The following is a 15,070-nucleotide window of genomic DNA, read 5'->3' on the forward strand; positions in this document are numbered from 1 at the left end:
ATCTGTGTGAATGGATATGCAAGAAAATCACAGATAATCCTTAGCAGCAGTATCTCTGTCTGACAGGTTTAATTCCCAGTATAGGTTACATAAAATTAGAATTGTTAGGGAATATCAAGAAGCAGGATGTATTTGGAATCAAAGTTTAGCAACAAGTTAAATGTACATTCCCTTAAGCACCACTATAGTGCCAGGAAAACAAACTAGTTTTCCTGGCACTTTAGTACCCTGAGGGTGTCCCCACCCTCATGGTCCCACTCCCGCTGCGCTGAAGTGGGAGGAAGGGGTTAATCCCTTACCTTTTTTCCAGCGCCGGGCTCCCTCGGCGCCGGGCTCCCCTCGTCTCTTTTGGACGTCATCGGCTGAATGCGCATGCGCGGCAGGAGCCGCGCGCACATTCAGCCAGTCCATAGGAAAGCATTCTCAATGCTTTCCTATGGACGCTGGCGTCTTCTCACTGTGATTTTCACAGTGAGAAGCGCGGAAGCGCCTCTAGCGGCTGTCAATGAGACAGCCACTAGAGGCTGGATTAACCATAGGTAAACATAGCAGTTTCTCTGAAACTGCTATGTTTACAGCAGAAAGGGTTAATGCTAGATGGACCTGGCACCCAGACCACTTCATTAAGCTGAAGTGGTCTGGGTGCCTATAGTGGTCCTTTAAATACTTATGTCTCAATCTCCCCACCCTCCCGCTAGACTGTAAAATATGCATTATCAATATATTGCGTAAAGATAAATCAGAAATGGTGATGCAAGATCTTTGGTAAAAACTATACAATTCAGGGCAACGCAATATATCTAAAGACAAATGCATGTACCTTGCAATGTACCAACAAATCCAGTACTGATTCCTGAGATGGTGTCATGTATCAACAATTCTTTCCACTTGTATTTAGGCAACCAGTCCAGTACTGGGAAAAGGGACTTTACTGCCAGAAGAGCTTTTCTGGATGTGCAGCTGTCACAAGATGAAACAGACAATTGTTTTAATGTACAAGAATCACCAGTCAAACATTTAAAATAAAGACAGGCTCATGCATAGACAACAGCCTCTATTAAATGAAAGAAAATAAAGCTATGAATTGGCAGTAAGTGGTGGGCTGGCTGGACAGAAAATACCCATTGGAATTTGAGATTTGACAAATACAAAAGTATCATATGCAGCCATTTAATTTGCTTTATCCTTTCTAAGTTTCTGTTTCTGGCTTCTTCCACATCCCCTAGAATTAAGTATTAATCAGCGTTAGTATCTGTTACACAATTGGGTAATGTCCATTGAAATAGATGGCCTATGCCCATGTTTTGGTATGCACCAAATTTAATTAAATGGCAAATCATGTGTCAAAGCCATTACAGTGAGCATGTATTTCGACTGCCACTAGCTGATGGGCTTCAGCAGGAAAATTATTTGTGGAACAAAATTTTAACAAAAAAGATGATATTTAATACCTTAGATTTTCTTTCACCCTCTTTCTAAAATATCTCTGGTCATGTTCTTCCTTCTTGTTGACCTCCTTGAAGGCTGGTTCAGAATAAATTGAGCGGGCCACCAGATATTTGTTATACCCAGGAATGAGCACATCACTTCTTCCCAATGCCATCTGGTAATGACAAATATGTAAAGCAGCAATTATTTTGCACAGGTAAAAAGTACAGTATTGCCATTTGTTATGCCTCTGCAATATTTCAACATTTACTTAGTTTGTAATATTATTTTTTTCAAAGGTAAAGATTAGATTTAACCTCTGGAAACCTATTTTATCCTTGACTATCAAAAGCCCAACTCAATGACTGGACGCTTTATTAAGAACATAACACCCATAATGGCTTTTGCAATACAACTAGAGTTTTAAAGGCTTAGTTACGGACATAGTGGCTTAAATATTCTAACTCATCTAATGACAAAGAAAAACTTTCAACTGGCATGTGACCAAAATGAAGAAGAGAATGATGGCTGCAAGAAAAATGAAGAGAATCTGTCAATCGAACCTCAAAGTGGACACACACCAGATTCCGAGGGGTGGGGGGGGCATATACACCCAAGATGATCCCACACTAACATGCATAGTGATATATGTCAACTGTAAAGAACAGGTTAATTGCTATTAACCATCTAAATACATATATTTAACTATATTCCATATAAAGCTCAATTAGTAAAGTTCTAACATATAATAGAGTCAGTGCAGAGGAAACCTAAAAGCATAAAACTCTGATAAAGCAAAACCATTCCCTGCTCATTATTGCTCACAGTCTAAAGAGGCTCATAATGCAATTTGCAGTAAATAGTTGTTCAGTACTCATGGTGGATGTTATCGAGATAAGAGAGGTGTCTTTGATCTTTAGGACCAACAGCACCATCTCTATGGGTATGCATTAATTTTAGTCTAAAACAAGCATAGGAAGAAGCTTGCTATTTTCCAAACAGAATGTTTAATAAGTGACACATTAGGTTCTAGTCTTAACAAGATAAGACTGCTAGTAAAAACTATGAGATGCATCCCTGGCTTGTCTAAATGTATGTACATACCACCTTTGTCTTGTGTGACCCTTGGACATGTTTAAAGGGACACTATAGTCTCCAGAACAACTACAGCTTAAAGGATCACTATTGAAGCCCATGGAACAGTGAAACAGGGGAGTGGGCCTTGACAAGGCCAGGAAGTAGGCAGGTGGAAAGGTTTGGGATGTTCAGGGCGGGGCTAAGTAGGGGAGGAGTCAGGTAGTGTAAATAGGCGGCCATCTTAAGTGAGGAGCCAGTTAATCTGAATTGCACTGACCTGTCACTTGTGGCTGGTCGGCGGAGTTCTTTTTCTTTTTCTCCCTCTGCAGGTAATGGCGTCCCTAGAGGAGATTTTGGACGGAGTTCGGGCGGCGGTTCGTGATCGAGGGCTGGCGTGGCTGCATGAGCAGATCGGGGCTGCTGCCACCCACGCGGAGGGACCGGAGAGGAGGTCGGCGCGGAGGACCAGGCCGCCACAGAGGTTGAGCCCGGGAGAGGCCCCAGCGGCCCGGCGGCGGAGGAGCCCTTCAGCGGTCGGCGGTTCGGAGGCCGGACCGAGCACGGCGACGGCGGAGGGAATGCGGCAGGCGCCTTCGGGCGGACCCGCCGGGCAGGCGACTGTGGGCGCAAAACGGAGGCCACGAAGTCAGAAGGCGCCCCGCGTAATGGCGGCCGGCGGGACAGCGGAAAGAGGGACTGCGGCACCTCCAGTGGACCATGCGGCTGCGGATGGGTTCACCCACGCGGCCAGTGGGCAACGGACTGAGCGTCCCGGTGAGTCAACCTCCAGCGGTATCACTGAGGGGCAAGGTGGGAATACTAGTCGGGTTACTACAGCACCAGCGGTCCGCCAGGCAGTGCGGGGAGACCAGGCCAGCAAGGGATCCGAAGGGGCGGCCGGAGGGAGGGCCAGGACTGGGAGCAGTAGACTAGGAGTAGAGGACAGCGGAGCGGGTCGGGCGGCTCAGAGGGTCTCTGGAGCTAGGAAAGCGACAGGCGGCCTATCCTTAGGGGCCAGGGCAGAGTCAGACGGGGCGGCCGGTGGGGGGCCAGGCGCAGCGGCTGTGGGAGAGCCTGTGGGGTCAGCACGATACCGGGGAACTAGAGATGGCAGTATAGAGCGGGGGGGCCCATCCGGCTGCCCTCAGGTACGGCCTAGTGAAAAGGAAGCGGCCGCAAAGGGCCGGGGCGGCCAGCGGCGCAGCAGCAGCGCCAGGTGCAGCAGTGACAGGAGCTGGTCGGGAGGACGGGACAGCAGGGACAGGAGCCATTCACGGCTAGGCCGCAGTGAGTCCAGGTTCAGCGTCAGAGAGAGGAGAAGGAGGTCCAGGTCAGAGGAGGGGAGGCGGAGCAGAAGGCACAGTGGATCGAGATCTTCAGAGAGGAGCTTCAGGGAGCAGCGACGGGGAGAGCTCAGCAAGGGAGGTCGGAAAGAGCAGTGGAGAGGATCCAGGGCAGTCGGAGAAGAGCGTAGGGAGGAAGGGCGGGTAGGGAGCTACTCGGGCAGACTACCCAGGATGTCTTCTCCTTACAGGTCGCGGAGTAACTCACCAGCGGTTCCGAGGAGGGACCAGGCGGGCAGGAGTCGGCGTCTACTGGGAGCTCCAGTGTCAGAAATGGCGGATGGAGGGACAGCAACCCCGCGGCCTGCGGCGGCCAGGGGCATCAGCGGTGAGTCTACCTCTACACCACACCCGGGGACATTCATACATTGTTTGAAATCATTTATAGATTCGTGGTCAGAGGATAGGGAGCCACTTAGGTTCGATAGGGTTTGGTCAGCGGGTGAAGGCAGTGGGTCGGGGTTGGTGGGGGTATCCTCAGGAGTGACAGGTGGTACTAGGGAGGAAACGCGTCCCGCTGATAAGCCTGACGGATCATCGGTGGGGGACGGGGTACTCGACGTGACGGGGGGGGACATTACGGAGGCAGCACGTCAGAATGTACATGTGTTCTTCGCGGGGCCGTTGGGTTGCCATTTGAAAGGGGAGGTGAAAGAGAAGATTGCGAAAGGGGAATTCGTGGAAATATTTTCCCTTCTTCCCCTGGAGGAATTCTTAGATTTAAAAGAGGAGGACAAAAAAGACGCCAAGAAGGAGGAGGAGGAGAAAAGGCGGAGGTATCGCAAGATACCGAAAACCTTCGGCAATTGGCTGCGAGCCTTTTGCATTTTGGCCAGTGTTATTGGGGAGAAGCGGCCGGAGTGCTGCTCCCAGTTGTTTTGTTACTTGGACGGAATCGGGGACGCATACCGCACCTATGGAGGGTTGGCATGGTGGAGGTATGACGAGCAGTTCCGCCAGCGACTGGCTGCCAACCCTTCCATGCGCTGGGACCAAATGGACCTGCCGCTTTGGATGCGGTTAATGATGGCGCAAAAGAGTGCGCCCTTTCCAGGGACTGCCGGCACCGCTCCCGGGGGGGCGGTGGCGGCAGGTCAAAAGAAAGGTGCCTGCTGGGCCTTCAACGAAGGACAGTGTAAGTGGGGATCCGCTTGTAGATTCCGGCACGAATGCTCAGGGTGCGGCGGGAACCACGGGGTCAACAGGTGCTTCAAGAAAGGTAAGTCGGCCACAGGGGGAGGCGCAGCGGGAGCGGCCGCTCCCACAGCTCCCGCTGGGGGTGTCACCAGTGAAGGTAGGCGCGATGTTGCCTTGGCTAAGGCAATACGCTGATCAGGCCGTGGCAGAATTCCTTCGGGCGGGATTTGCCGAGGGTTTCAAAATTCCCTTCAAAGCCACGGGGCCGGGGGCACCTTGTGAGAACCTCAGGTCGGTCAGGGAACACCCGGGGGTTGTGCGGGAGAAGTTGGCCAAGGAGGTGCAAGCTGGGAGGATGGCAGGGCCATTTCCGGCTCCGCCCTTGGCGAATTTGAGGTTGTCACCATTGGGGGTGGTTCCCAAGAAGGAAGAGGGAAGGTTTCGTCTGATTCATCATTTATCGCACCCGAAAGGGTCTTCGGTGAATGATGACATCGACGCCGACCTATGCTCGGTCTCCTACACGTCATTCGACAAAGCCGTCGAGCTGGTTAGGAGAGCGGGGCGTGGGGCGCTGATGGCCAAGGTGGACGTGGAGGCGGCTTTTCGGCTTCTGCCCATACACCCGGACTGTCACCACCTGTTGGGGTGTCACTTTGAGGGTGCAATCTTCGTGGACTTGTGTCTGCCTATGGGTTGTTCCATCTCTTGTGCTTACTTCGAGAGGTTTAGTACCTTCTTGGAATGGGTGGTGCGCACGGAATCGGCCGGGGGTGCTGTAGTGCACTACCTGGATGATTTTCTGTGTGTCGGCCCACGGGACTCGGAGCGGTGTGCTCAGGTACTGAAAGTTTTTCAGCGGGTGGCGCATACCTTTGGGGTGCCGTTGGCGGGGGACAAGACGGTGGGCCCCACCACGTGCCTTAGCTTCTTGGGTCTCGAAATTGATTCGGAGCTCGGGGAATGCAGGCTGCCTAGGGATAAGCTGCGGCATCTGCGACAGCTAGTGGACGTGGTCAAGGGGGCAAGGAAGGTGACCTTGCGGGGGCTCCAGTCCCTCGTGGGGAGCCTTAATTTTGCGTGCAGGGTGATCCCCATGGGGAGGATATTTTGCCGGAGGTTGGCGCAGGCAACGAGTGGGGTGCGGCGGCCGTCGCACTACATTCGGGTGTCGGCCGAGATGAAGGACGATTTGGGGGTTTGGGAACAGTTTTTGGGCAACTTTAACGGGACAGTGTTCTTTCGGGAACCGACGGTGTCGTCGGCAGCAATGAAGTTGTTTACGGACGCTTCCGGCAGTGTTGGTTTTGGGGCCTACTTGGCAGGTAAGTGGTGCGCGGAGGCGTGGCCGGAACCGTGGAAGGTGAGTCCTCTGATTAAGAACTTGGCGTTCTTGGAGTTGTTTCCCATCGTTGTAGCGGTGGTACTCTGGGGTACGGAGTTGGCTGACAAAAAGGTGGTATTCTACTCCGATAACATGGCGGTAGTGCAAGCGATCAATAGCTTGACCGCCTCGTCGCCCCCGGTAGTACGCCTGCTTCGACAATTAGTACTTAGTTGTATGGCATTCAACATAGTGTTTAGGGCTAGGCATATCCCGGGGCTCCAGAACGTGGTGGCTGACTCACTGTCTCGTTTTCAGTGGGAACGCTTCCGGGAGGCTGCGCCGGACGCGCTGGCCCAGGGTCAGGAGTGCCCGGGTGTGATGTGGCAACTCGGGACGGCCTGCTTGGAGACTGTGTGAGGAGGTCACTGGCGCCGAGCACGTGGGCGTCCTACGTAAAGGTTTGGAAACTGTGGGACGAGACGGTGGCTCAGGTGAGTAGCGCCCCTACGGAGGGGCAACGCTTGGATGCACTTTTGTGGTTACTCTGTCGACTGTTCGCGGCTCAGGCGTCGCCTGCCATGGTGGATAGGCATCTCTCTGCCTTGGCTTTCCTGTTTAAGTTCAATGGCTGGGTTGATACCAAACACTTCCTGGTCCGTCAGGCAGTGAAGGGATTCAAGAGGGGGAAGAAAACGGTAGACTCGCGTAGACCAGTGTCCTTTGAATTGTTGCGGGAGCTGGTGGGCGTTCTTCCGGGTATTTGCAGCTCCTCATTTGAGGTGTCGTTGTTCACGGTGGCATTTGTGTGGGCTTTTTTCGGGGCTTTTCGGATCGGGGAGTTGGTGAGCGCAAACAAGAAGGGCCTTGGGGGTCTTCAGCTCACAGATGTGGAGGTTCGCGAGGACAGGGTGCGAATTCAGTTACGCCGTTCGAAGACGGACATTTTTGGCAAAGGTTGCGCAGTTGTGTTGTTCGGGTTGCCTGGGTCAGGGGTGTGCCCAGTTGAAAAGGGGTCGGAGTACCGGGCATTGCGCCCGGGGGGTGATGGTTGCTTCTTGGTGCACCAGGATGGCTCGGCCCTGTCGCGCTTCCAGTTCGCGAGGGTGTTTAGGATGGGGGTAAGTAAGCTGGGCCTAGAGCCAGGGCAATTTGGGACTCACTCCTTTAGAATTGGGGCGGCAACTGAGGCCGCACGGCTGGGACTGGGGGACGAGAGGATTAAACGCATAGGGAGGTGGGAATCCTTGCGTTTTAGATCATACGTTAGACCAGATAGGCTGGTGTGAGCAGGGCGATGGGATGCTGTGATGGAAGTGGAATCCATCTGTTTGGTATTAACGTGTTTTTCTTTGCAGGATGGAAAGTGTGGATCTGGGGCCACTCGTATGTCTATTGGGCTCAGAAGAGGGCTGCTGTTCGGAGAAGTGGAGCACAGCTGGGTTTTACTCAAGGAGAAGTGTCGATTTCTTGGTTTGGCTTTAGGGGGTTTAGCTGGCAAAGCCTTAGTAGTTTGTTGTTTAGCAGGTTGGCCGGGGGGTCTGCTCCGGACATAGTTTTGTTACACGGGGGTGGGAATGATTTGGGTCTGATTCCGCAAAGGGAGTTGGTTAGACGGATGAAGAGAGACGTGGATCGGCTGTTGGACCTGGTCCCTGGCGTGGTGGTAGTGTGGTCGGAAATGGTCCCCCGTTTCACGTGGCGGCACGCCAGGGATCCAGCTGCAGTGGCTCGATGCAGGGGCAAGGTTAACAGGGCAATGGCGAGTTTTGTGCGGCGAGTGGGGGGTATTGTAGTTCGGCATAGGGAACTGGAGGACATGCTTCCGGGCTATTTTAGGAGAGACGGGGTACACTTGTCAGACGTGGGTTGTGACTTGCTCAATCTAGGCTTTCAGGAAGGGATTAGCTTGGCCCTGTTTCAGGGTGGTGGGGGGCGCACATGTCCTTAAGGGATCAAGTCATGTGCTATGGCGGAACAGGGCGTGTTAAAGCCAGGAGTTAGATGGAATTGGGAATGGACAGGCCAAGGCCTAGGCTGGAGTAGGCCAGATGGATTAGATGTTGGTAGGTTCAAGCTCTTCGGTGGCTACGAACCTAGGGGGTAGGGGTGTCTGGGTACACCCCTACAGTTAACAGATGGTTTTGGGGCCTCTCTGGTAGGCCGTGTGTTTCTGGTTATATGTTAAGTGAATGTTAATTATTGTTCAAAAGATAGGGTCATTGTCAGGGGTATTGTACGGGGGGATAGTAATATAATGTTAGATGGACAATGACCCTAAATTGTTAATTTATTTATTTACATATTTAATAATTAATAAAGCTGTGGACGTTATAATCCAACAGATAAATTTGGTGTCAGTGTTTTATTTAAGGTAAACTAAAATGGCACCTGCCGAATAACGACGGTGCATATGTCATGAAGCCCATGGAACAGTGAAACAGGGGAGTGGGCCTTGACAAGGCCAGGAAGTAGGCAGGTGGAAAGGTTTGGGATGTTCAGGGCGGGGCTAAGTAGGGGAGGAGTCAGGTAGTGTAAATAGGCGGCCATCTTAAGTGAGGAGCCAGTTAATCTGAATTGCACTGACCTGTCACTTGTCCCACCCTCCCTCCCTATAGTTGAGTTTGATCCCGTTTGGTCACAGCGGCGGGAACAGGGCGTGTTAAAGCCAGGAGTTAGATGGAATTGGGAATGGACAGGCCAAGGCCTAGGCTGGAGTAGGCCAGATGGATTAGATGTTGGTAGGTTCAAGCTCTTCGGTGGCTACGAACCTAGGGGGTAGGGGTGTCTGGGTACACCCCTACAGTTAACAGATGGTTTTGGGGCCTCTCTGGTAGGCCGTGTGTTTCTGGTTATATGTTAAGTGAATGTTAATTATTGTTCAAAAGATAGGGTCATTGTCAGGGGTATTGTACGGGGGGATAGTAATATAATGTTAGATGGACAATGACCCTAAATTGTTAATTTATTTATTTACATATTTAATAATTAATAAAGCTGTGGACGTTATAATCCAACAGATAAATTTGGTGTCAGTGTTTTATTTAAGGTAAACTAAAATGGCACCTGCCGAATAACGACGGTGCATATGTCAAGGGTCAGGAACACAAACATGTATTCCTGACCCTATAGTGTTAACACAACCCCTCATGCCTCCATAAATATAGTAAAAATCTTACTGTATTCAAGCCTGAAGCTGTAAATCTGCATGCTGTTAGACTCAGAAAAGCAAGCAGTCTGCTGACATGTGGTAGCCTGATCCAATCACAATGCTTCCAGATAGGATTGGCTGAGACTGACAAAGAGGCAGATCAGAGGCAGAGCCAGCATGATTCAAACACAGCCCTGGCCAATCAGCATCTCCTCATAGAGATGAATTGAATCAATAAATCTCTATGAGGAAAGTTCAGTGTCTGCATGCAGAAGGAGTAGATACTGAATCACAGGATGCTGTGCACAGTGCTGCCCTGTGTTCTGCTGACAGCATATCTGAGTGGATGGAGGCATATTATGACTCCATCAACTCCGAAGTCCCTCTGGTTCACTCTGAGTGACTGCAACTGGAGGTGTTCCTAGCTTTCTATCTCAGAAAATACAGTGTTTACATGAGAATGGCTGCAGGGAGCTATAGTTCTCACCTGAACAACCTCATTAAGCTGAAGTTGTTCAGGTGACTATGGTGTCCCTTTAATGTAGTTGTTCTGGTGAGTATAATCATTATATGCAAGCATTTTTATGCAAACACTGCCTTTTCAGAGAAAAACACTCCTTGACATTCCTTGAGCTAAGTTGTGGTGTCCCAGAAAATGAACCTACGATGCTGGACATTTGATACCCATTCAGGACAATCATACTGGGGTTCAGAAACTGTTGACATCAGGTACATACTGTATAATGGCTGGTTAGAGAAGGAGTGATATCACTGTCTTAAAACCAGGAAACCCAGGGTTGACTCCTGGACAGACTCCCTTACCAGTATTTGTCCTTGAGAAATACACACAGCAATATGTATCGACCTACCTCCAATCCTCTGCTGCTAAATGTAATGAATGTTGTTTGAGTCAGAAACAGTCACAAAATTTGAAAATACATGTTATAGATGAAAAATCTTAATTCACCGTACATTTACAATTGTGAAATATGTTCTGTGACAGTAGTCACCATCACCAGGAGCTTCAGACAGACTATTTATGTAGGTCCATGGACTATTCTTGTGTTTTAGTCACCCTCTGTCTATTATAGGTGCAGGTTTGTGTAAACTATTTAGTGTTTAGTGGTTAAATATTAGTGTGCTCTCAGGTCTTGCTAATGCTTGCAATCAGCTAGGTTGTGGAGCCTGTACAGTGCCCCCTGTTGGTTTGAAGAATATAGCAACAGCTGTTTTCACTACCTGAATAGCAATTATTGCTACTTTGCATATTCAGGTAGATTTGCATATTTCAAATTCTGCAGGCAGGAGAGATGTTTTGTATTTATTATTGTCTTCCCCATTCCTTTATCAATATGTTGTTATGTTATTATAAGTTCCTGTATGTTTTCTGATATGATTTGGTTAATTGTATTGTATTGAGTTTGCCACAACAAGGTTGATGTAACGAACATATGAGCTGTTCCCAAGTAAAATAAAGTATTGTATGTTAGTACCATTTGGAACTGGAAGTTCTGCGTGGATTTTTAGGGATCCCAGTGACATAGTCTTTAGACTTGTTGGCTGGATGCACGGTCACTCTAGCCCTGAGATAAATAAAGAGGCCTGAGAGCCCAAAGTGCCTTTGTAACGGCAATAGCAATCACTGGAAGGAAAGCTTCAGAGGAATAGGCAGTGGGGACGATATCTGCCTGGAAGAATGGCTGCAGCAGAATAGGCATAGGGGACAATACCAGTCTGGAAGGAGAACTGCAGAAGGACCAAAGTCAAGCTGCGGTGACTGGGGCAGAAGTGCTGCAAGTTTCCCAGTTCCAGCTAGGAAGCAAGCTTGGCAGAAGTACCCAGCCTGGGTACAGGAAGCAGTATCACATGTTTTTCACAGCTGGAACTGTGTATTGACATTACATATTTAGGTTCAGTAGGAGATGCTTGATTTCATTTTAAGAGTCATGATTAAGTAATAAAAAATACACATTTTAAACACCCAAGTTAAATTCAGTAATAAAAATGAACCACTTATTTGGTCATTTTAAACATAAATTATTAAAGCTAACCTTTTGAATGTAGGGGTCGAGGTTGGAGATCCCAAAATCGAATCTGTCTCCTGTGGCTGTAACCTAACAAACAATCCTATTGGTCTCAATTAAATCAATGAGACATGCAAAATGTGTGCTCATATACCATGCTTCCTCTATGGATTTTAATGGAAGGCTCTGGTGGGTCTATCAAGCATGTATCTAGGCCACAAAGGGAGGCAAAGAAAACAGAAATATTGTAACCAAGAGGTAGGAATCCCAGAAACGAAATAGAGACTTTCCAAACTGTGCCCATGGGAACAACAAACAAGTGATGCACATCATTCTGTAGTCTTAAGATGCAAGAAAATGTGAATTGGGTAGAGCAGAGAAAGCCTTGGACTAAATCCAGAGGCTGATGTGTTTTTATAGTGAACTATGAATAATTAACAAAAGAGAGCAGAATAGGGTACAGGGAAGACTCCCCTAATGGGAGATTGCAGGTAGAATACAAGCGCGGGGAAAATACAAAAAAGGCAATGAGCTAAGAATAAAAGGGGTCATCCGCAACCCCAGATGTCTCCCCATTCCCCAGATGTCCCCATCTAGGAAATCTAGCCATGAGGCCCAAGTGGAGCGATAACACTCCTGTCTCTAGTATAGGAAGTCTGTCATCTCCTCCATGGTTCTAATTTCGTCAACCCTTGCAACCTATTGATGGAAAGCCGGAGGGCAAGTGCTCCTCCAGAGGACCAGAATCAGAGTGTTTGAGCAGAGATGGTTCTATAGATGGAGATGGGCAACTTAGTAGAATGCTGCAGATATACTGTAGGGTGGAAAGAGGGAGGACTCGCCAGTAGGGTGGAGTGGATGCTCCTTCAATATGGCACTATCTCCGAATACTCCCACCAGATATGTAGCAGAGTCCTACAGCACCAACAAGAACAAGGCTAATTTCTGAAGGTGGAGAATGCAGTAGATAATCTGTAGGGCAGAAGGAGGGAGGACTCTCCAGTAACAACCTCTGTTAGATGCTCACCCAGTCTCCACTCCTTCAAAAATTCATTAAAAACCCACTTCTTCATAAAAGTTCCCGACTGATTCCTCTCTTGCAACTGTCATTAGTCTAATACATGGGTCGTCAACCTGGTCCCTACCACCCACTAGTGGGCATTTCAGGATTCCAGGTGGGCGGTAGGGATTTCCAGGTTGATAGTGCGGGCGGGCGGGTGCGAGCCGGCGGTACCCGTGCGACTGGGTACCGCTGTGACCATTTGCGGCTCCGGCCTGCGTGGTAAACCGCCGGGGCCGCCTTCCAAAGTATCCATCGGGTGGCCCATGCTGTCAAGGCCACCCGATGGATGCGGATTGTAAGGGGGCCCGGTCAGCGCTGGGCGCTTTAACAGCGTGACCGGGCCCCCTGTGATGACATCACAGAGCTGGGAGGAAGTGATTCCCCGGTCACACCTCCCAGCTAAAACTGAGAGCCGCGCGGGAGGAAGACCAGGGAGTCAGAGTGGGAACTCTGACTCCCATCCACCTGAGCCACCACTGGACCCCAGGGAAAGTCACCCTCCTGCACCTTAAAGGTAGGAAACAGGAGGGTGACTTAAATATAATGTGTGTGTGTGTTTGTTTGTGTGTGTGTGTCTTTGTAGGTATGTCTTGTGTGTGTGTGTGTGTGTGTGTGTGTGTGTCTTTGTATGTCTTGTGTGTGTGTCTGTCTGTATGTGTCTTTGTATGTATGTCTTGTGTGTGTGTGTGTATGTGTCTGTCTGTATATATGTGTGTCTGTCTGTCTGTATGTATGTGTGTCTTGTCTTTGTATGTATGTGTCATTGTATGTGTGTCTTGTGTGTCTGCATGTGTGTGTGCATGTCTGTGTGTGTCTGTTTGTATGTGTGCCTGTCTGTTTGTATGTATGTGTCTTGTGTGTGTGTCTTGTGTGTCTGTATGTGTGTATGTGTGCCTGTCTGTGTGTCTGTGTGTGTGTCTTGTGTGTGTGTGTCTTGTATGTCTGTGTGTGTGTCTTGTATGTCTGTGTGTGTGTCGTATGTGTGTCTGTATGTGTGTCTTGTGTGTGTGTATGTCTGTTTGTATGTGTGCCTGTCTGTTTGTATGTATGTGTCTTGTGTGTGTGTGTTTGTATGTGTGCCTGTCTGTGTCTTTGTGTGTGTATGTATGTGTGTCCTGTGTGTCTGTATGTGTGCCTGTCTGTGTGTCTGTATGTGTGTGTGTCTTGTGTGTGTGTGTGTGTGTGTGTGTGTCGTATGTGTGTCTTGTGTGTGTGTGTATGTATGTGTGTCTTGTGTGTGTGTGTATGTGTCTGTATGTGTCTTTGTGTGTGTGTCTTGTATGTGTGTCTGTATGTGTGCCTGTCTGTTATAGTGGACTATAGTAAGTGGGCTACCTAGCTCAGCCTTCCTACTGGGCATTGCTATAAGGAAGGTTAAAAAATAGAAAAAAGGGGAAAAAAAGGTGGGGAGGGGAATTGAGGAGGGAGAGGAGATGAGCTGACGCACAAATGAGAAATCATATAATGCGCAAACAGAGAAGTCGTCTGAATATCACTGAGAGAGACCTTTGTTTGTTCCTTACGAAAATCGAACCAGATATCAAATATTTAGTCTCGCAGCATCAACCTCAAGGATCTCATTAATCACTAGTAAAGGTAATTTGAATTTACTTTATTGTTATAAACCTGCATTAAGTAGAAATAAAAAGATAAATGTACGTACATTTCTTTTTTTTTTTTAAACACCCTCCTTTCTTAAAAATATTCTGCATTTGCGCGAAAACTGGTGGGCGGTAAGGAAATTTTTTCAACCAAAAAGATGCATTAGTGGGCGGTAGGTAGAAAAAGGTTGACTACCACTGGTCTAATACTATCCTTACCTTCTGTGTCACTTTACCCCACTCCCTCTAGCATGTAAGCTAATTGAGCAGGGCCCTCATCCCCTCTGTTCCTGTGTGTCCAACTTGTCTGGTTACAACTACATGTCTGTTCGTCCACCCACTGTAAAGTGCTGCGGAATTTGTTGGAGCTATATAAAAAATTACATATTAATAACATAATAATAACAAAGGGTACAAGGTAGAGTGGATGCTCCTTCAGTACAGCACTATCTCCGAACACTCCCACCAGATATGTAGCAGAGTCCTACAGCGCCAACAAGAGCAAGGCTGATTTCTGAAGATGGAATGTAAAAGCTATAGCATCCTGAGAGGAACTTGTAGTTTGTCTCCTATGTTTTCATGCAGATGGTGCTCTGAAGATTCGGAAAAAAATAATCTTTTTGTCCACTGTTCCTAGCTGAAAACTCACCTCAGCACATCCTCCCAGTGGCACATGTACATGGGTTGTGAAAGAAGATAGTTTGCCTGTAGCAACTTTGCCTGTATAGCTCAGAAATACCTTTATGAAGGTGATCCCCTAAGGTGCTCCCCTAAAGGGCACCATTGTTCAAAAGGCCTCAGAGACCTGCAAAGATGTTCAAAAGTTGTGAAACTAACACGTAGCCATGTTGGAGGATTGGCCAGTGAGTGTAGACTAACTCTTTAACCTAGAGAGGTACTTTGAAATTATGGAAATGGGGAA

General features: G+C 48.7%; 1 protein-coding gene across 4 annotated transcripts in view; it reads right to left on the minus strand.

Moving 5' to 3' along the window:
* LOC134602778 (pendrin-like) overlaps nucleotides 1–15,070 on the minus strand; it is a 125,934-nt gene that overhangs the window by 105,083 nt on the left and 5,781 nt on the right. For all 4 annotated transcript variants that reach the window (XM_063448088.1, XM_063448090.1, XM_063448087.1 and 1 more), the window contains exons 2-3: nucleotides 1,452–1,603; nucleotides 821–960 (exon numbers count right to left, since the gene is read on the minus strand). In XM_063448088.1, coding sequence (XP_063304158.1) covers nucleotides 821–960; nucleotides 1,452–1,603 — 292 coding nt within the window. The remainder of the gene's footprint in view (nucleotides 1–820; nucleotides 961–1,451; nucleotides 1,604–15,070) is intronic.

This window comes from Pelobates fuscus, chromosome 3 (genome assembly GCF_036172605.1).
Source record: "Pelobates fuscus isolate aPelFus1 chromosome 3, aPelFus1.pri, whole genome shotgun sequence".
Taxonomy (NCBI): domain Eukaryota; kingdom Metazoa; phylum Chordata; class Amphibia; order Anura; family Pelobatidae; genus Pelobates; species Pelobates fuscus.